Here is a 22,809-nt window from a genome sequence, read left to right as displayed (position 1 = left end):
CCATCTCACGTAGCTACGCTTTCAAATGCAAAAAACCGTTTTAAAATCGGAGCATTCTGTGTGAAGTTATGTGCGTACATGACATTTAGCGACTTTATTTTATAAGATTTATAAGATTTTGTTGCGTACACGATTGCGCATTGTTCGATACAACTCTCATAAGCCCTTCTGAATTTGATGCAAACCCTCTTAGCTCAAAGCCTGCGCTGCTGAGGATGTCAATTACATCTTTGGTTACTTTAATACTATCTTTAACTGTCCATGTAATCATCTACATAGTGCCTGTCGACGATGGCATCTACGGCTCTTGTGTTTATATTTCGATATTTTTCAGCATGCATATTTTTTATAAATTGCGCCAAGCAAGGGGAACTTAATTATCCAAATATTATTGCGCACATAACATAGACTTCGGGCGCTTTTGATAGGTCGCCCTCTCTCCGAAGAAAGCTTTGCGCTCTTTGATCTTCTTTACGAATCAAAATCCAATGAAACATCTCGCGGATGTCTCCACACACTGCTAATTTACCCTGCCTAAACTTTCATAATATTACTAAAAGCGATTTGGGTTGGTATTTTTCCGGCCCTTTCATTAAGGCACAATTCAACGACATATTATTGATTTTGGACGCAGCGTCGAAAACAAGTCTGCGTTTGTTACCCTTATTTACGTTACATGTAGAGAAATGTGGTAAATACCACGTACGATCGGCACTTATACTTATTTCATGGGGGGAAAGCCGCTTCGCATATCCCTTGTCTAAATACTCGGCAATCCTTTCCTTGTACCACTTTCCATACTCTTTATCTCGTGCCATTTTTGTTTCAACTTGCTCTAGGCGTTTTACTGCCGTGCTGTAACTCTGCGCAAAATTTATATTATCTTTATTCCATAGTAAACCAGTTTCATACCTGCCGTTTACAAAATTTGTTGTCTGTTGCAACAAATTTTCGGCTCTTATATCTACTTCTGAGTACAATTGGCGATTTCACAACTTAAAATTTTTCTGCAGAAAAATACTCTGACATCTGTTTGTTTATTTCATCCAGTTGTGTGTGATCAATATCTACATGACCAATTGTGACGTCGTTAGAGCGATATTCGTTCGATCCAAATAGCGTCCAACCTACCATTGTTTTGTGGACTGCAAACCCGTCATCTAAATTTACATGTTTACTTGTTCTTATTAAATCTGCATGCGAAAGTCTAATTAGAATTTGTGGTGTTACATTGGTATAATCTGCGATTGGTATACTTCTCAGCTGTTCGTGAATGCTCATTTTCAACGATTGCTGTGGTAGATACAACTTCTTTGTTATAAGAACTCCCTTCATTTGATGACTCGGTGCTGCTTCATTTATGCCGCCGATTCCAAACGATACTTGCCGCGACTGTGCGCTCATGCTTTTATTTCCAATCCACTTCAACCGAAGTAAATCGGATTTGCCTTTGAGGCCGATGGCATCTGCTGCCTTTTCTTCTAATTACGATATTTTTGTGCCTTCGCTTATGAAAGCAATAACGTTGATTTCTCCTTTTGGACCTTTTATTTTTACGGGCAAATATTTTAGGAGTGTCTGTTTACGCTGTGGTGAATTCGACAATTGGTCGAATGATTATATTGTATTCAAATACATTGTAGCAACAGCTGTTTCAACTGATGAAATATTTGTTTTGTTGTCATTTTCGTTGATTGAGGTTATGGCTTTGATCACATAATGAGCATGTTTTCACCTCTTTTGTGACAATCATTATGGGCATAGGTGGGCCTTTCGGCTTGTGGCATGAGGGATCGTTGGAAATATTCCGTGTTGGCATAACATCTATCGTCATGGACACGTACATGACGGTGTTTTGCAACCTGTTTGAAAACTGACGCACATTTGGATGTGGATTTTGTATTTCGAGGATGTGGCGTGTCCACTCTTTTCTCTTGTTGAGCGGTAATTAGCTCACTAGCTCTTCGATTAATATAGGGTTATTCAGATGTGGCGTAGCCCCCGAAGTTTCTAAAAATGCTTCTAAATTCGACACCATCGAACTAAAATTTAGTATATCACCGATTCGTCCGGCAGTGACAGGTGGAAAGGCTCAAGCCTTGGCAATTTGGCTCCTAATCAGAAGCTCTGGGCGTCCATAGTGAATGTCTAATGTTTTGACGGCTGCATATACGCTAGATGGGTGTATCAGTAGTGAATCTACTCGCTGCCTAGCCTCTCCTTTTAGGGCTTTCTGAAGGCGCAGCAAATTCTCCCACTGGGAGTACGAATGCATTTCAGTGGTTTACTTAAAGGCCACGGAAAACATAGGCCACTCTTCGGGCGAACCATGGAACTCTGGTAAATCTAAAATCTTACATGAATATCGTATCGGACTCCAGGATTGGTGTCCTTGGCGGGGGTGTTGTGGGTTATACACTGGAGGTGTTGTGGGTGGAAGATTTATTCCTGGCGGAAAATTACTTCGATAGACGTTGTTTGTGTGGCAGTGTGGGTGCTGTAACAGCAGCCTTATAAAGAAATAAAAGTCTCACCCTGTTTCCAAATAGGTGCAACACTATTGTCTATTGTGAACGGACAACAAATGTTGAAACAATTTGGAAAGTAATTCGGCTCGGTATAAAGGACCGGTCATTATTGTAATTTTCGACGAAGAAGGAAAACCACGAACTAAGTGCGTGCAAATTAAAACTAAATTACTTAATTGTATAAACTCAAAATAAAACTAATAAGACTAGTAGTACAGCTTAAAAATATTAATTATCCAAAGAAACTAAAACTGAATCAAATAAAAGAACATTTTTCTAGAAGTTCCAAAATGGGACTTGACATGGCGACCGTGAGGCAGCTTGCCAAATCGGATAAGGGATGGAGCACCAGGCCACCTTCATACGGTTTTAGAATTTAACAAAGATGTTAAACGATTTATTGCAATTGCTCTTAAAAAAATTTTTAAATTTATAAAATAAAACGCAAAAAACTACAAAAAATATAAAATGCAAAAAACTACAAAAAAATATAAAACAAAAAACCTACAAAAAAATATATAAAACATAAAAATCTACAAAAAAGAATTTTCACACTACAAAAATTTCAACTTATAACATCAAAAACTGTACCATGCCATAACGGCATGTAAAAGCCCACGCCAGCACCAGCGAACATCAGCAGCGCCAGCACAGACTTATGGCAGCAGCATCGAAATCAGCAGCAGTGATAAATACCAGCCACCAACGGCAGCAGAGGTAGCGGCAAAAAAACAAAATAAATATATATATTGTGAGGACCAAATAAAACCTCATTAATTTGGCCCGCACAAAGGACCCCACACCATATGGATCACAACCATTAACACAACAGGCAGTCACAAAAGGCCCTAGCAACACGACAAACCAACAAGTCTCAGCAACACAACGAGCGGTCGCAACGCTTAACAGCAACACGACAAACCATAGCATTAGGTGGATATGAATTAGGAAAGGAAAATTCAGGAAATTCAGAAACAGAAAACAGGATAGTTAAATACAAATCACCAGATGAAGTAGAAACAAAAAATACCCCAAACATTCCAGATGTTTGGCTAGCAGTTTTAATCTGCGCAATCGGGCTGTTGATCATTGCAATGGCCATGATACTCAAAAGTTATATGAAAGTTAAATATAGGCAATTAAAACCCATTCAGTATCTAAGGAAATCTATTTTTAGTACCCTATTACTTAAACTTTCATCCTACTATTTAAAACCAAACCCAAAGCTGAGGAAGAGCAACAAATAATTCAAATAATAACTCTTAAAATGTTGCAATCAACAGTAAAGGCAGACTCATTAACCCTACTAAAATTTAATAGCAAATCAAAACTTGCATAATTCCTTTGAATGCTCCTGACAAAGATGGTCACGAAGCAATAGAAAATTCTAGGACAGTGGAAATATCCATAAACTAAGAACGAAAAAAAGTAATAAAAAACCAACCAGTAAGAACAAAAAAAAAAAAAGCATGAAGAAAAAGTCACAAAGAGAACCTATAAATATATATGTGAGGCGCTATATAAATTTGCAACAATGAGACATGTCGCGCTCCTTTTCGTAGAAAAATGGTAGCGTAAGAAATACAGGCAACGTGATTGTTGATGATAAAATTGGCTTAGGACAATTCCTTATCAGGCTGTACAAATGCCGCCAATCTAGGACTTGTAAAGAATAAAAAAACACAGTTGTCCTGAGGAACAATTATGAATTGAATATTTACTGCAGTAGGCAAATTTAAAATAATAATAGTAGGTACCCAAGTTCTCAAAGATGATATAATTGCACTAACCCAAGAGGTTGTGCATGTGACAATCCCAAAAAAAAAATAATAAAAATAATTCTTCATAAAAATCATGACGATTCTGTCTTAGTGGCTGCCACAGAAATCGCATGATATTGGAAAATATGAAAAATATGAAAATAAAATTCAAGGATAGAAAAATTTTTGTATCCACTGTACCTTCCTCTACTCACTATCTGAACCACTACTTCTAATACATAACTACCTTGCTCTTCCATCAATTACACCCGTAAACTCTGCGTATAATTTATTAAAAATTCCTCACTTTATATGTTCTTAGTTTAATAGAACTCAATAAACAAAGAAAAGCGTTGTTTAGGCAGGACGCCTAACTTTCCCGCATCTGTTTGCGATCCCCCCCAATGCAACTCTGCGAATCGATACTCGATGCTCGACTTAATTTATAACCACCCACACCATCACCGCCACATGCATGTACATGCACGTGTATGTGTGTGTTTTTTGTCAGCACTCATGCATATGCCTGTCGGGGTTGATTTATGGGTGCCTTTCCCCTCCAAAACGGAGGATTTTGTGGGTCAACGGTTGTAGCTTTCTATACAACCGGCCTCTTGGATTTCAACAGCCGTCCAATACGCATCTGCCGCCAGCGATCTCTGCCGTTTATCAAAGGTAATATTAGTTCCTGTATATTTAATATCTACCAATAAAATCACAGCTATTATAACGAGAAATCTCGTATTCTCTTATTTATTTTCAAACACACCCGTTCTTTGAGATCGACCCCGGTGCGCCCACCTACCTCCAGGAGCAGACGCACCCCGGCCGAATATTTCGTCCTATCTCCCCGAGAAAGGAATATACAGCACCTAAATTACAGTCCACAACATAAGACCATAGCTGACCGCACACACTTCAGAATTCCAAACATAAAAAGTTATCCGGAGAATTTTTGCCACAACCAACAAAAAGTCTGTTATTTCATACCAGCGTGCAAAAACACTGAGAGATCAAGCCATCTTGCCACATCAGCGCCAGTATACGAATCGCTACAAAAAGCCAGAGTAAGTGCAACATTTCTTGCCACATTTTTTTGGGTTAATAACCGTGTAAAAATCTATTTTCTGAGTGCCACACGCGTAAGTGATTGTATTTAACCGCGAAAAGTGCAAAAAATTTAGTGGCGAAAAGTGAAAATAAGTGCAAACGCGTTGCATTAACGTCGTTTAAGATTCCTTGCGACTATCTGGTCTGTCCCCCCCACCAGCAGTGAGCCTCTTCTGACACAGCACAAGGAAGAGGTGAACACAACCTCACACTCATATTAAAATCTCACGCCGTTCGACTGCGGCAATTTTTTCATTTTTTTCTATCGCTTTAATATTCACTAGTTCAATCAACACAGTCTTTACAAAAGTTTTCACTGATTTTTGCACTTTTCGTCGAGGTTTATATCAACGCGCGCACTTATTTTTTATAATAAAATTGACCATTGAAGTGGCCCCCTTTATTTCACACAATACACATTGGTGTTGATTCCTCCTGTTCCCTGTTTTACGGCACAAATAATCTGCAAAGTCAGAAAAATAAACAAATTAATAGCAATTTTATCGTATTTTAATCGTTGTTGGTTGGGTGATTCCTTAGGTTTTTCAGTTTTATATGCCATTTTCAATTTGATCACAAATTGTAATCCATAAATATGGGAGCCTATATTAGATTGGCCGATCGAATAACTGAATTCGAGGACGACTTTAATGACATTAGTCCGTCTTTGCACACAGTTGCAAGCTAAGTGGGAAAAAGCAGAAGCCGCCCTCGAGGAGTTACTTGACTCTGACACGCTTGACGCAAAAAAAATTGCAGCGGTCAAGATCAAGCATAAAGCGGCATATGCCGTATTCCTGCGATGCATGTCGAACATGGCTGAACTTCAAGCCAAATTAAAGCAGGATAAAGATAGGGAGGCTCGTCCTGAAGGAGAACGCGTGCGCGAACACAGTATCCGCCTGCCAGCTTGCGATACTGAGGTATTCAAGGGCGACTACCTATCTTGACCAACGTTTCGTGACCTGTTCACGGCCATCTATAAAAATAACAGTCGCTTAACCCCGGTAGAAAAGTTGTTCCACCTTAACCAAAAAACTCAAGGTCAGGCAAAGGACATTGTTAATAAATGTCCTTTGACAAATGAAGGCTTCGAAACAGCCTGGAAAAACCTGTGTGAGAGATACGGGAATAAACGGATTCTCGTAAACTCACAACTACAAATTTTGTTTAATCTAAAAAAGATAGATAGCGAGTGCGGCAGCTCAATCAAAACCTTACAGCGCGAAATAAATAATTGTTTAGCATCCTTAAAAACCCATCAGATTGCTGTTTCAAATTGGGATGCGATCATCACATATTTATGCTCAACAAAATTACCTGAAAATACGTTGGCTCTATGGGAGCAGGGCATTGACCACAAAACGGACATATCCAAGTGGGAGGATATGGACAAATTCTTGTCAACTCGTTTTCAGACACTTGAAACCGTGTCTAGTTTTACAGGGAATGCCACTTCTAAAGTACAAAAATCAAACGCGTCGCGACAATCTACAGAAACCCCTACGAAAAGACTTGGTGCTTTTCAAACAAAAGTATCCAAGCAAACAACAAAATGAATGTGTAAAATGTGCAAATCTACGGAGCACAAATTACGCAACTGTTCACGTTTTTGCGATTTAACCCCGGTAGAAAGGATTAAATTCGTTAAATCCACAAATGGCTGCCTGAACTGTTTATCGCCAGGACACACAGTGACGAGGTGCACCAGTTCGTACAACTGTTTCAAATGCCACTCTCGTCACCACACGCTCCTGCATGCGGACACACTTCAGCAACCGGCGGTGCGCAATCCATTCAAAGGTGCGGATAAAACCCCGTCAACTTCGGCACAGGCGGGGAAAAGACAGGAGTCGGGACAACCGGCACAGGCGGGGAAAAGACAGGAGTCGGGACAACCACCTTCCTGAACGAACCAGAATGTCAAATCCTGCCATGCCAATTCCAGCACAGGTGTGTTATTAGGAACTGCTCGCGTACACATCCACCATAATGGTACCGACTTCTCCGCGCGGGCATTAATTGATTCTGGGTCTGAATGTTCCTTTATAACTGAAATACTGAAACGCAGAATCAATTTGCCAGCGAGGAAAATGCATGCCCAAGTTTCAGGCATCACAAATTCGGTGTCAGCTCAGGTGAAAGAAGCATCCAACATCGAAATACGTTCACCAGTGGATCCCTGCTTCAGCCTAACTACACCCGTTCTAGTTCTAGCCAAACTCACTGGGAATCTAAAACTCACTGGCACTACGCTACCGACTGTCCTACACCCCAAAATCTTGGGTGTGACGGTTGATCAGGATCTACATTTTGGTGCGCACGCAACCGCAATTGTTCCAAGAATTCAGAGCCGTAATAAAATCCTCAAATCCCTTGCTGGCAGTACCTGGGGAAAAGATAAAGAAACGCTCTTTACCACATACAAAGCAATTAGCCAGCCGATTACGTGCTACGCGTCACCCATATGGTCGCCAAGCCTAAAAACCACCCACTGGAAGAAACTACAGGCCTGCCAAAATACTGCTCTCAGAATCGCCACGGGCTGTCTTCTTATGTCCCCAGAACACCATCTGCATAATGAGGCGAGAATACTCCCCATCAGGGAGAGAAATGAGATGCTGACCAAACAGTTTCTGTTGAATACCCAGAAACCTGGGCATCCCAACAGACATCTGATTGACGAACCAGCACCGCCTAGGGGCCTAAGGAGTCATCTCCGTGAGCATTTTGAGGAAATACGGCACCTGAGAACCCAGCCGTATGAAGCGGAAAAACACAAGCAGGTCCTTGGTGAACTCCATAGACAGGCGTCGGACCTTTATGTCGGGAATTGCCCGGTGAATCCAGTACTTGAAGAAAAATATCCAGAACTCGCAGAAGAGGAACGCATACTCCCCAGGGAAACGCGTGTCACTCTTGCTCAACTTCGTTCTGGATACTGTAACAGGTTAAACTCTTACCTATCCAGAATCAACCCCGACATACAAAATGTATGCCCTGCTTGCAATGTGTTCCCACATGACACCAACCATCTCTTTAATTGTAATGTGGAACCAACGCCTCTAACACCCCTTTCCTTATGGTCCACCCCTGTTGAAACGGCAAGTTTCCTTGGACTCCCGTTAGAGGATATTGATGACAATTTGTGATCGGTCGCGGCTATTAGGTGGGGCGAGCATTGCTACAACAACAACAACAACTGGGAATCTACCATCCTGCCATATCAATGCCATGATGATGCAGGCCTTCCCAGACTTGGTTTTGGCAGACAAGAGGTTCTATGTCAACCAAGACCTAGACCTCATACTTGGCGGAGACATATATCCCCAAATTATAATGAGCGGTATAAAAAGAATGTGCTAAACACACTCTTAGCCCAAGAGACAGTGTTCGGTTGGATACTAACCGGTCGTATCGAATCAGCGAATCCAACGAAGAGCATTATGTCTTTCTATAACGCGGTTGCGTTAGACAACCAACTCAAATCTTTCTGGGAGGTAGAAAATGTGCCCAAAAATAAAATATTAAATGATGAAGAAAGGTATTGCGAAAAATTATTTAAAGAAACAACGAAACGTGATGAAGATGGAAGCTACACCGTGTCACTACCATTCAGGCAGGATTACCCTAATAATATTAATTTAGGACCATCCCTGAAGCGAGCATGCTCTCAATTCTTCCGGAATGAGGGGCGGCTAATAAAAAACCCAGACTTAGGTAAAGAGTATGTTCGAGTGTTGTCAGAATATGAAATGCTCGGACATATGGAAAAAATAAAAAACAATATCCTATCCGACGATTCGGATAATTATTTCCTGCCCCACCACGCCGTTATTAAAGCAGAAAGTACCACTACAAAGGTACGCATAGTATTTAGTGCCTCGAGCCCTACGGCCAACGGTAATAGTTTAAACGATATTCCCCTGCCAGGCCCAGTTCTACAAGCCGATTTACCCATACTAATCCTACGATGAAGACTATGCCGTTTCGTCTTCAATAGCGATATCGAAAAGATGTATCGACAAATTTGGGTGAACGAAAACCACACCAAATTTCAACGCATTGTGTATCGCACTTCCCCGAATGACCCTATTAGTCTCTACGAATTAAAGCCGGTTACCTTCGGAGTAAATTGCGCTCCATATCTCGCGATAAGAACGCTCCTACAACTAGCAGACGACGTCTCAAGTTACACCCTACAGCGGCTAGCATAATGCGAGAATACATGTATGTAGATGACGTGTTAGCGGGTGGACATACGATCACATCGACCATTAAAGCCAGAGATGAAATTCGTCAAGTCCTACACTCAGCGGGCTTTCCACTTCGCAAATGGACATCCAATTCAGAGGACATTCTAAGGGACATCCCCAAAGCAGACCTGCTCAGTGAAAACTTCCTGGCCTTCGAAGATACTAGTTTAGTTAAAGCATTAGGAATTCGATGGAATGCCCTCTCCGATTTATTTTATTTTAAAGCAGGGACGCTGGACAACCCGGAAAACATTACAAAGAGAGCGATACTATCAGCAATCGCCAAACTTTTCGATCCATTAGGATGGCTGGCACGAATGTTCATTGTGGCAAACATACTCATGCAGAGTATTTGGTTAGAAGGCACCGCTTGGGACGAACCAGTATCGACCAGTACGTTGGAACGATGGAAATCCTTCACCGACCAACACCATGAAATCGATAAAATCAGGATACCTAGATGGGTCAACTTTTCACCAGGAACCGACATCGAGATCCATGGATTTTGTGACACATCCGAGAAGGCTTATGCAGCAGCCGTTTACATTCGCGTGAAAACGGATAACGACATCTGGACAAACCTGCTCCTAGCAAAATCCGAGTAGCCCCAGTGAAGTCTCTTTCTCTTCCACGATTGGAACTTTGCGGAGCCGTGCTGTTAGCGGAAATCACAGAATCAATCTTCAGGAACCTCAAATTGGGACCAGAGAAAGTCCAACTTTGGACGGATTCCACCATCGTCCTCGCATGGATAAGGAAACCGCCCTGCTCTTGGTCCACTTTCGTCGCGCATCGGATCACCAAGATCATCGACATGGTCGGAAATAAGGACTGGTCACACGTAAATTCAGAATCAAACCGAGCAGATTTAGGTAGCAGAGGATTACCTGCGTCTGAATTGGTCAACAATTCGATGTGGTGGCAGGGACCTTCTTGGATGCAAGAAGACACTCCCCAATGGCCAGCACAAGAAAGTGACTACATCACCTCCGTAGAGGAAAAGAGGGCGAAGACCTGCGCAACAACAACCGTAAATACTACCGATATTCTTCAACGCTTTTCCGACCTACCTAGGGCTTTACGGGTGTTATCATTCGTTATGAGGTTCTACCGAAGAACTCACCCCAAAACAAAAAAATCATTTCAGGTCAAGTCACCATTAATCTCCCCTGATGAGATCAAATCAGTAACTCAACTTGTCATTAAAATCTACCATAAACAACATTATAGTTCAGAATATAATGATCTAAAGGCCGGAAAACCAATTGCAAGGAAAAGTGCAATACTCTCACTTAATCCCTACTCAGACCAAGATGGCATCATTCGGGTAGGAGGGCGACTCGGGGCGTCACAGGACTTAGCTTTTAATGAACGCCACCCAATCCTCCTCCCATACAACTGCAGGTTATCCCGTCTGACAGTCCTAATTTTTCATCAACAAAGTCTGCATGGGAAAAACCAACTCATGTTACGTCTGATACGCACCCAATACTGGATACCTAATGAAAAAACCATGATTAGGGCAGTCATTCACAATTGCAAGGTTTGCACTATACACCGAAAGCGTGCTCAGACCCAACTTATGGGTATTCTCCCTCGCGAACGCACGACATTCAGCCGTGCATTCACGAATACTGGAGTCGACTTCGCCGGACCCTTCGACATTAAAAGTTACCGCGGCAGAGGGTGTCGCCTACCCAAAGGCTATGTTTGCCTGACCTCAGCACACCATCATTTCTTGCGGCATTTACCCGTTTCATATCTAGGCGCGGATGCCCAAAAAATATGCACTCCGACAACGGTACGAACTTTGTCGGAGCATCACGATCCTTACGATCAGAATTCAAGACTTTCATCTCACAAGCGCGAGAGAACGCTGTCTCCAAATACAGCCACCAGTCACTCACTTGGCATTTCATCCCTGCGGGCGCTCCCCATATGGGAGGGCTGTGGGAGGCTGGAGTGAAAAGCTTCAAAAGCCACTTCAAAAAGATAGCCTCACCACACAAATTCACCTTTGAGGAATTCCATACACTCTTGTGCCGCATCGGGGCATGCCTGAACTCGCGGCCGCTCAGCCCGGCATCCAATGACCCAACGGATATAGAGCTGCTTACCACAGGCCATTTCCTCACTGGCAGCCACCTACTGGCTCCGCCAGAACCAGATGCTAGTGAGAGCTCTGCCTCGATGGTCAATCGGTGGCAGAAACTCAAAGCCCTCCATCACACTTTCTGCAAACGATGGAAGGTGGAATATCTATCCGAACTTCAAAAACGGGTGAAGTGGAAGTATCCCAGACAAAATATAAAAGTGGGAGATCTCGCTGTCCTCAAAGAGGACAACTTATCTCCCAACGAATAGAGGTAAGGTCGAGTTGTCAACGTACACCCCGGCGAAGACGACCGAGTACGCGTAGTCGACCTCAAAGCCGAGAAGGGTCAAGTCAGACGACCTTTGGTCAAACTGATCCTTCAACGGAAGAGACGGATTGCGATAAGGCTAAGAGCTCCTCCTAACAATCCCTCCGTTCCTCCATATCCCTACTTTCAAAAAAAAAAAAAAAAAAACCAGTTCTCGTTCACCCGGAACGAGGCCAACCATCAACCCAAATTCACTCGCTCACCCCGAGCGAGGACACAACAAGCAACCCCAACTCACTTGTTCTCCCAGAACGAGGATACCAGAAAAGCCTACCGCAGAAGGGCGAACCGATCTGCCACATAATCTAAGGGCTTTCGGCCCTTTGTATATTTTAAATTTCCAAAATTCAACCCACATTCACTCGCCCCGAGCGAGGACCCCAGAACCCTAACGCAGATCCATTGTCTGCCAGAGAACATAAATGCACTCGGCCAAAACCACGAGGCCAACAGAATTTTTTACTCAATGAGTAGGGACAGCCATATTCTAAATATGGGTTAACCTCGGTTTACAGAACTTTGCGGAAACCATGGAATCGTGGACTTTCATGAACCTATGAGCATTCGAAACCTAAACTATTTTAACATTCATCACTCCACGTCAAAAACTCGCCTAGTCAATAGATTCGCGTAAAAATGACATTAGTAAATAATGGCTATGCCATAACGAAATGCACTCATTGAGCACGTTCGGACTTCGCGAGGTAGTATAAGACGAACGTGTTCCGAATATTCTACATTCACGTTTTATCTGCAATACTTCGATGAATACTTAAATGGCAAAGACCTTTCCGAAATATCAGAATAAAAGTCAAGGCCGGAATATGCCGATTTAAGACAATTTCAAGTTGGACTCGGTCTCTGTCGCCCTTATATACTAATTTTTGCACGCAGGCAAACGGTTATTTTATAATAACAACTTCTAAATTATAGTTTTAACAATATAAAACAACTGTTATTACGGTGAATATTTCCTTCCCATGAATTTCCACGCACCATAATGCTCCTTATTTAATACAATGCCTTTGTACTTACTCATACCGTGCTTTCCAGCCTTTGTTTTAACTATTGTGTGTTTGTACATTTGTTTGTGGTCACCTGATTCTAATGTTGTGATTTGCTTTGCCCAATGCTTCTGCCGTCTGTTGTATGGCGTGCGTTGGTGTGTTGTATGCTAGTGCGTAAATATGTATAGCAAAATTTCAATTAGTAGCGGCGCTTATTTTGACGACTTGCTGCTGATCTCCGTTCACTTAAGTTATTATGTATGTTGTATTTGTAGCTGGGTGTATTGGATTTTGAGTGTGCAAAGGGTTGATTGACCGCTGCATTTTTATGTTTTGTGCGTGTCTACCTCCCTTCCAAATATTCAATGCATGTTAGGGTGATCCTATATTTAAACTTTATGTTTGCGAAAATGTTAATATTTTGCTTGCGTGCAAAAGTGCGCAAGTCTAATTTGTCCTTCAATTTAATAATTATCAATTCAATGTACAACCGAATATATGTATTTAGGGTATAATTCATAAAGGTATACATATGTATATTTCATATAAAATGTATAAGTGATAAATTCAAATATTATTATAAGTTTCCAGTTATTTCAAAACGTATGTTCTTTAGAAAAATGTATGGATATGTGTATGTTGTGAGGATACAAAGTCCTCGACTTTGGGGTCCTCACACTTTTTTATAGCAAGTAAATCTAAGCGTCACTTTGATTTGATGGCCAACCGTTAACTCTGCTTAACCTCTAAGATTCGTCGAGTTTTCGTGAATTTCGCACACATTTTTAAAATAAAATTGAAAGCTTCTGGGCTAGACCTTGATACATATTTTTATTGAGAAATAGTAAAAATTATTTTAGTGAAGCCAGAATTGCTGGAAATTGGAAAAAATACCTAGATGTACACATATGGTCGTTAGGGTATGTCGATATGAAACCCGGTTACTAAAAGTGTCATAACTTTTTTAAATTAAGTTTTACGAAAAAATGTTATATAACAATAAATTATGGAAAAAGATCACGGAATACGAAAATGTACATTTGAAGTCCAAAGTCCCAACTTTTCAATTTCGGTCCACTGTGCGGCGTGGAAGAAATTTTTTCTTTTCCCACTCCATAAAAAGGAAGCAAGTCGTCTATTGAAAACTATCGTGGAATAGCGAAGCTTTCCGCTATCCCTAAGCTTTTCGAAGCAATCCTTACTAATTCTTTCTCTTTATTAACGATACTTCCACAACTATAAAATGTTCTAAAATTTTAATATATGCCGACGACGTAAAACTTTTCAAGTCATACTGGTCGGTTGAAGAACGTTCTTTACTCCAGTCGGATTTGAATTAATTAGTTACTTGCTGTAATGCGAAATATATGCGTTATTCACGTGGGAATGTGCAGCCAGCTTCTTACACAATTAATAGCCAAACTCTGGAAAGCGTTGATGTTTTTGTCGACTTGGGAGTTACAATGAATTGCAAACTTAGTTTCAATCCTCATATTAATGCCAATAAAGCGAGAACAGTTTTAACATTTGTGAAAAGATGGTCAAAAAAGTTTAGAGACCATTAAGTTACAAAATCCCTTTTTACAGCATTAAATAAAAAAAATAAATGTAAGGCGCGATAACCTCCGAAGAGATCTAAGGCCGAGCTTCTCATCCAATTTGCGTCGTGCTCCTCTTGATTTTTCCCTACAAATTGGCCGGACGGGACCTACATGTTTTATGCCGACTCCGAACGGCATCTGCAAGGCAGATGAGTTTTCACTGAGAGCTTTTCATGGCAGAAATACAATCGGAGCGCTTGCCAGACACTGCCGAGGGGCGACCCCGCTTAGACAAAATTTCTTCTAATTGAAAAATCTTATTTCTAAAATTTTGATGTTGCTTTGCCCGGGAGTTGAACCCACGGCATACGGTGTGATAGGCGGAGCACGCTACCATCACACCACTGTGGCCGCCAACAGCATTGGTTACAGCATTGGTGAGGCCGATATTAGAGTATGGATCGATAATTTGGAATCCGCGTGATCAAGTTTATGTGTATAGGCTAGAATCATTGAGAAATCTTTAATGCGACTCTTCGTATAATCTTCCTCCTTACACTAACCGGTTAAAACTAATAAATCTTCCTACCCGTGCAAGTCGTAGAGAAATACTAGGAGTAGTTTTTATGGGGCTAAACTATTAAATGGATCATGCCGAGTATCAAGGCATTATAAACCTATAATTCTTAAACAATGCAGAACCAATTTCCAACTAAGCGAACCTTTTCGATGTTTGTTATAAATCTCATTTGAGAATAATTGATGTTTCGGACTTGCTTTTTGCCATGGAAAGGCGGTTCTATATTCTCTTAACAACTAACAAATCATATGTCTACACTTAATGTATTGTATTTGTGTATCTATATTTCTCATCTGATGAGTTTCTCGTAGCTGAGCAGTTTTAGATCTCGACGCCTAAGAAACCACTGCCTCTCAAAGACTCGGTAACAATAAAAATTAAAAAAATTAACAGGATTAGCCTGGTTTCAATAAAAAATATTGCAGCATGCGCTACGCTTTGCTTAATGACAGCAGGTACTTCATTTTGTCCTCATTAAACATCAAACCCATATTTTAAGCTTCTTTTTCCAATTTGCAGTAAGCAGAACTTACGACGCAGGCCGATAATATCCTTGTCGTCAGCATAAGCCAGTCACACTTGTTGAATATTGTTCCAGAGCGGTTAAGTTCTGCAGCTGGTATTATTTTCTTTGTTATTATTATTATTATTATTATTAAGACGCAAGTAAGACAGAGTCTTTTAACGTGTCACATTTAATTTGATACAATACTTTCTTATGTTTAAGGATTAGGGATAAATGACTTAAATCTACAAGTTATTTGAACTTCGTAATAAATTTCAAGATACATAGATCAATAGGCAAATAAACATGAAAGGAATAAAGGAGAACATAGAGAAAGAAGGAAAGAAAGAAAGGGTATATTCAATATTTTTAGGTACACATGCAGAACTTCAGTGATATCATAATTTGAATTTTGAATAATAATAGTATAAAAGTAGCATTCGATAGTATCTGATAATCACAATTGTGGAACACCCTGTTAAATTTAAGATTGGGATTGAATAGCCGGATTGAATTGCCGTGGATTTGCTACCATTTTTAATTTGTTAGGCAGTGAGTTCCACAACTGCACGGCTCTAACGAAAAACATTCTTGAGGTAGCCGAATATTTAAAGTGTGGTACTATAAGATTGCATGTTCTAGTTGAGTGCGCAAAAGTTAAGAGATAACTCGGACAACGAGTATGGATTAGCTTATGTATAAATAACAATAAACGGCATTCAAAAAATTTTGATAAACTGCAACCTAGAATTTGTACGGATAGTTCGGATATATGGTCATATTTTATTTTTAGGTGTACATATCTAGCTGCGTTGTTTATTAGTAATTGTAATTTATTCATGGAACGCTTATAAAGGCAACCATATACTAGTTCTTGATATGAGATTATGGGCACTAATAGAGTCTTAACAAGTTTTAGCTTAATATCCAGAGGGATATAAACTGCACTTCTCCAAAGCTGTCTCGATAGAGAGTACGACTTAGAAATTGTTGCATTTATATGATCAACGCATGAGAGGGAGGTATTCAACCTAAAGCCTAGGGTATTAACAGAATTCTCATATTTGATAATTGTACCATTCAGTCTAAGAGGAGATACATCATCCATGCTATATGAACAATGAGATAGGACAATAGCTTGTGTCTTGGACGCATTAAGGTTAAGCCTATTATGCTTCGATCATAAATAAATTGATGCCAGATCTTCGTTTATTCTGAACATCAAATCCTCTCTAAGCCCCAGAGGTGCGGATAGATATATTTGTGCATCATCAGCGTAAAGATGAATAGAAACATTTTTAAAGCACTGAACAATGTCGTTGATGTATAGACTAAATAAAATGGTACCAAGAATCGACTTGGGGTACCCCAGCTGTAATTGGCACCAAATCAGAGCAGTTATTTTTTAGTACAACCTTTTGCCATCTGTTCGTAAGATAGCTTGCAATCAATCCAACTGCATCGTTGTTAAATCCAAAGTACGCGTAAAGTTTTTGCAAAAGAATCTTATGACAAATAGTATCAAAAGCCTTAGAAAAGTCTAATAATGTAAGAATAGTAAGATCTCCTTGGTCAAAGAATGGTCTAATATCTTCCATCACTTTCAACACGGCTGTTGAATAGCTATGTCCCTTTCGATAATTGGAGTTTCACTCAGATAGGAGACCACTCTCTGATAGATACCCTCTCATTTGATTTAAAATTAATCTTTCAAAAACAGGCATCTTTATTGAAAAATATTCGTTCATATCGTCAGGATCAACCATATACTCTGACTTCATTTCCGATTTTACCCCAAGACTTCTTAGATTGTTCCACAGCAGTTTTGAAGGAAGCTTGACGTTGAGTTTGCTTTGGAAGTAAGATTTCTTAGCTCTGCGCGTTGCTTCAGTAGCTCTGTTACGCGTTATGCGGCAGTTACCCACGAACGTACGTAGAAAAAACGTGTCAGCTGACACGACCTATCTTATGAGTGTGCAATGTAAACGAAAACTCACCGACGTGCAACGCCCGTACGTACGTAGCCCGGAACGTAGAAATCAAAACAATTTTGATTTTTGCCGTAAGAACGTGTCAGCTGATCGCTCTCTCACTAGACAGAGTTACCTAGTAAACTTTTGTGCGCTAATTTTTGACCGTTTGCAATTTTATGCAAAAACGCCTAATTAAAGTTTGAAAAATTGTGGAAATAATTCGAAATAATTATGTAAAAGTGCTGATTATAAATATTTAATCTATTTATACTTATTTAATATGTATTCCGGCCTTTTACAATATCAAAAATTAAATTGGAAAAAGTTGATGTTTCCATAAGCATACATGCAAAATGGTCAATGGCAACAGTGCTTATCTGTAAACAATACACACACAAATATGTTATGTACATGTACACAGACGCACACATTGATTCCTACGGGCTTGAGAGTTCGGTCAAACGTGCTTCGTACGACAAACGTCCTTACGTACGGCACACGTCGGTGGGTAACTGCCGCATTAGTTTGAACATTTCCCAATTTTCCTCAGTTCTGTCTTTTTTCCAGGCAGAGTAACACCTCTGCCTTGTATTTATAGCTTTACGTACCCCCGTAGTGAACCATGGCTGCTTATTTTTACTTATTTTTATTTTCTTTAAAGGGACGTATTTATAATAGAGGTAACTAACCAACATGGAGGAATAACCAACTTTTTCGTTAAAGTCAGCTAAAAACCAACAGTCATTCAATGGTAGGACGGGCGCTTCAGTAGCTAGCTCATTAATATTAATTTTGCTAACATCACGAAAGTGTATGAAATCTGGTGGTCTGTATACGTGAGAATTCAACTGTATATTGTAATTTAAAAATAACAGGTCATGGTCGCTCACACTGCATAAAGAGAGTTGCTCAAAATGCAGTATGGACGACACATCTGATACACAAAATAAGTCAAGCAAATTAGGCTTACATTTGGGGCCAAAACGAGTAGGCAGATTATTTATCACCTTCAAACCAACACTCGCCAAATCATCCGAAAGATTCTTAGCGCGCTCGTTTTTTAAGACCAAGTCTATATTTAGATCACCACATAGTATTATGTGTTCATACATTACGCTAAATCTATTGATCTGCTGAAATAAGTTGCTTAAATCACATAACATTCTTGGATTATACACACATATCACAAGGCAGCGCTGAATGTTAGTGAAAAACTCAACCATCAAAAATTCAAACTCGTCCAAATGGGTTGATTTGTGTACTATTTTAAGTTTCAGACCCTTCTTGTGATATATCACTATCCCCCCACCACGCTTGTCAAGCTGTCTCTCGTTTCTCACAACAGCAAAATCACATAAATTGTAAAAATTGTCGCAGTTATTACCTCTAAACCAAGTCTCAGTCACACACACGACATCAACACATGTATACTAAAAGATCTAGCTAATAGCGTTTTCTTTTCTGGCTATAGTGTTACGCTTTTTGTATGCCGCGCAAGGGTTGTTATTCTATTCTAAAAACAGGCAACGCCTTTGTGGGGTATTTCGTTCTTTTGTGAAAATTGTTGCCTGCTCGCAACGCGAAAGCGTTACACTTTTACCCTATATAAAATGGCGGTGTGGCAGTGCAACTCTGTGAAACTCTCAATTCGCTCTTGAGTTCCACATATACTCTGTTAATATGAGTGAACAGATCACCTACCAGATTGCGCATTCACGAGTTCAAAATTGCTTCGTTCTGCGCATCTACGTCACAGTTGACTGTTTGAGCGAATGAAATAAAGAGGGAAAAAAACAAGAGCTAAAGGAAAATGACGTAAGAATTGCCCATAAAAAAGAGATGATCTAATGTTTACATGCGCAATGCGCAATCTTCTTTTGTGATTTGTGGTATGAGTGAATATGGTGAGATGAAATGTTCTTTGTATGCACTATAAATGTTGACAATTTTCTGTGGTAGGAGTAACACTATTAAGGCTTTACCATTTACTTAGGCAACAATTTATTCCAGAAAAGAGAACGCTGTAAGATAATCAAGTTTGCATTAATTTAAGCTCCTAGCATTTAAATGGTATATTTGAAATCCCGAATGGAAATCACTAACCAACTTTAACGAAGTTTTAAGGTTGAAATCGCTAGAGCCTACAGTTGAGTTATGCATAGTCATAGGACATAATTCCAAGCAATTCAATTTGGATGTAAAAGTATGAATCTGAAACCACTGTATTATAAGAAAAGGAATAATAGAAGGGTGATAGAAATTGAAATATAGCAAATCCTGAAATAGAGAAGGTATGTATAATTAATCTACGTAAAAAATAACAAGTAAATGCTAACAATAAAGCAAACATAAACAAATGCAGTTTGAGCATTACAGGTAAATATGTATGTAACAATATAAATATAAATAAAAAGAACATCAAGTTGCTCATAAGAGCATCCACATCAGTTTCGGCGCATACAAATTGCGCCTCTTCATTGCTTTTTAAGCGTACAAAAATCTTTCCTTTAATTGAGAACACAGAGAACAATTTCTTTTTTCTTTTAAGCTCACAAGCATAAGTCATAAATTCTCTGAGCATCTTAGGCAAGCTTTCATGTAGGTAAACACTGCCATAACCCGGTTGGTCAATGTCCGATAGTGCCAGTGACCTCTTATGCACTACAATTGGTGAATAGTTGTTGTTACCCTTTTGCAGATTGCTATTAACATTTTTCATGCGGAACGCATCGCTTAGTGGGGGTGCTTTGCATTGCACATGACTGCAGATTTTTGCAAAAATATCCGACACATTCTCATCAACAGCTTTTGGGATGCCGTTTATAATTATGTCGGTGGCGACTGCGCTGCTTTCGATTTCACCGAGTTGAGCGCGAATAGCGGCTATATCGCTATTTAAGGTGACAATATCGGCACATGTGCTCTCAACTTCAGTTACTTTCTTCTGCATCTCCACTATGTTACGCTTCAAATTTACAGTTTCAGCAGATAAGTCACCAAATCTTTGCATCAGCATTTTCTCTGTACTCTTCACTACTGCAGTTAGCTCTTTAACAGTGTTTTTCCCTTGCTCTTGCATTACTCTTTCCTCCGTTGTCTTCATAACTGCAGTCAGCTCTTCAGTAATGCTTTTTCTTTCCTTTTCCATCTTCTTCTCAATTTTATCAAATGTAATTGATGGCGTTTTGGGAGTTGTTGGAGAAAAAGCTTTTCTTGATGGATTTTTGCGGTTAGACATTTTAATGAAATAACAAATGTGGTTCCGTAAACAAATGTAGCGCCACGTATGTAAGTATTTTTATGGAAAATTTTAACTTTAACAACGAAAATACGTGAGAAACTTAAGAGCGCGACACAAACACGTCTTACTCGTATGACATCTGACTTGATGTGGATAATAAATAATTTTTCACGGTTTTAAAAACTCGGCCACGCTTTTAAAGACCTACCACAATATTTTTTGAAAATGTACCACCAAATCTATTTTGAAAGTGGCAACACCGATTCGCACAAGCATTTTTGGTGGTAGAATTATAGGTTGATATGTATAGATGTTTACGAATGTTTAAGTGATGGTCTTAGCGATAAGAGTAAGTAAAAGAAGCACCATATACCAGTGAAAGTAAAACGAACTTTTGTTATAAAAGGTTTTATGGTGTATCGAGTGACGAGGCGATGCACTTTAGGGGAAAAGCGTTTAAAAAAAGCGTACCATTCGATTTCATGAGTTATTGGAAAAATTTTCGGGGAAAAGGAATTCGTCGTGTATTTTTCAATTTATTTTGTAAAAATATTTTAGAAATTAATTCATAAAATAATCATAGGTGCGGAACAACTAGGTCATTTCGCACTTAAATATTTTTAGTGTTTTTAGCTTTTGTATACTCCGAAATGGGAAATAACTCCTATCTAATATACAAAAATTATTTTCTTCCTTTGCAGGGACAAGCAACGGATATACAGATTCAAGCAGAGGAAATTATAAAGCTTAAAAAACAATTAATAAGTATTTATGTAAAGCATACCAAGCAGACATTCGACACTCTCCAGCAACGAATGGAGCGTGATAACTTTATGTGTCCCGGTGAAGCAAAAACAATTGGTTTAATTGATCACATTCTTGTCCACCCACCTCAAACGGAATCAGATCAAAATGTTGCAATACCCCAAAAATTCAAAGAAGGCGAATTTGCCGAAAGTGTGATCGGCCAGAAATAATTTTCAAACATTTGCATTAGACAGTTTGAAAACCACTACTTTCAATAAACAATTATTTGAATCTAATGTCGGTTTACTAATTCCAGAAAGCTATTTTTTCTTACATTCATATTTAAATGCAAATTCTACGGATTTGTAACGTTTCCTGCATTTCTCCCAGTCTTAAGTTGGCTTACGCCTAGTTTTTTGTGCGAGTTTAAACTACAGTTAAAGTTGAGCTCAAAATATCCTTTCAACTTTGCTCGTTTATTTGTTTAAGCTTTTGGATTATAATCCTTACAGACTAAATTATAAAATTAACTTAAAATATTAAGCACAATCTACTATGTTTACTTATGAATCCAACTACTAATAAAGCAGAATTCAAAATTACCGAAAAATTGAATCTTGGAGACGAGAAGTCAAGAACAACTGCACTATTTAGTCAGTTTAACTCACGAATAGCACAATTAATGGGGGCATTATTTGCATAATTGGTTCTAACGTTATCCCCATAAAAACGATAAAAATTCCGGAGGGGTCGTTGTGGAACATTGAAACAAATCTTCCAACAAATATGGACAGCCAATGAACCCATTAATAATGTTATATGTGAAGAATAAGCATAGTATGAATCTACGAATTTCAAGAGACTTCAAACTTAAGAGCATAAGACAAGCCGAATAAGAAGGGATGGGTTCCGAAAAGTTTAACGGCCGAGGGGCGTAATAAATAAAAACTTTCTGTATTCTCTCAATTCTTATACAGTTGGTCTCCAAATAAAGGCAGAATATTCTAAATGAGACCTGATAAAAGAGGTATCGAGCAGTTTGATTGTATAGTGGTCAGTAAGTTTTGAACTATTGCGTCTAACAAATCCAAGCATGGAGTATGACTGGAATTTTCGTAATTAATATGGCTGTTAAAAG

General features: G+C 39.4%; 1 protein-coding gene across 1 annotated transcript in view; it reads left to right on the top strand.

Moving 5' to 3' along the window:
- Window positions 1–21,967, top strand: part of ClpP (Caseinolytic protease proteolytic subunit) — a 130,815-nt gene extending 108,848 nt beyond the window's left edge. The window contains exon 3 of the mRNA XM_067766252.1: window positions 21,626–21,967. Coding sequence (XP_067622353.1) covers window positions 21,626–21,901 — 276 coding nt within the window. The 3' untranslated portion in view covers window positions 21,902–21,967. The remainder of the gene's footprint in view (window positions 1–21,625) is intronic.
- Window positions 21,968–22,809: the final 842 nt, after the last annotated feature.

Source organism: Eurosta solidaginis, chromosome 2 (genome assembly GCF_040869045.1).
Source record: "Eurosta solidaginis isolate ZX-2024a chromosome 2, ASM4086904v1, whole genome shotgun sequence".
NCBI lineage: Eukaryota > Metazoa > Arthropoda > Insecta > Diptera > Tephritidae > Eurosta > Eurosta solidaginis.
Note: the sequence above shows the minus strand (reverse complement) of the source record. Positions and strands in the feature narration are given on the sequence as shown.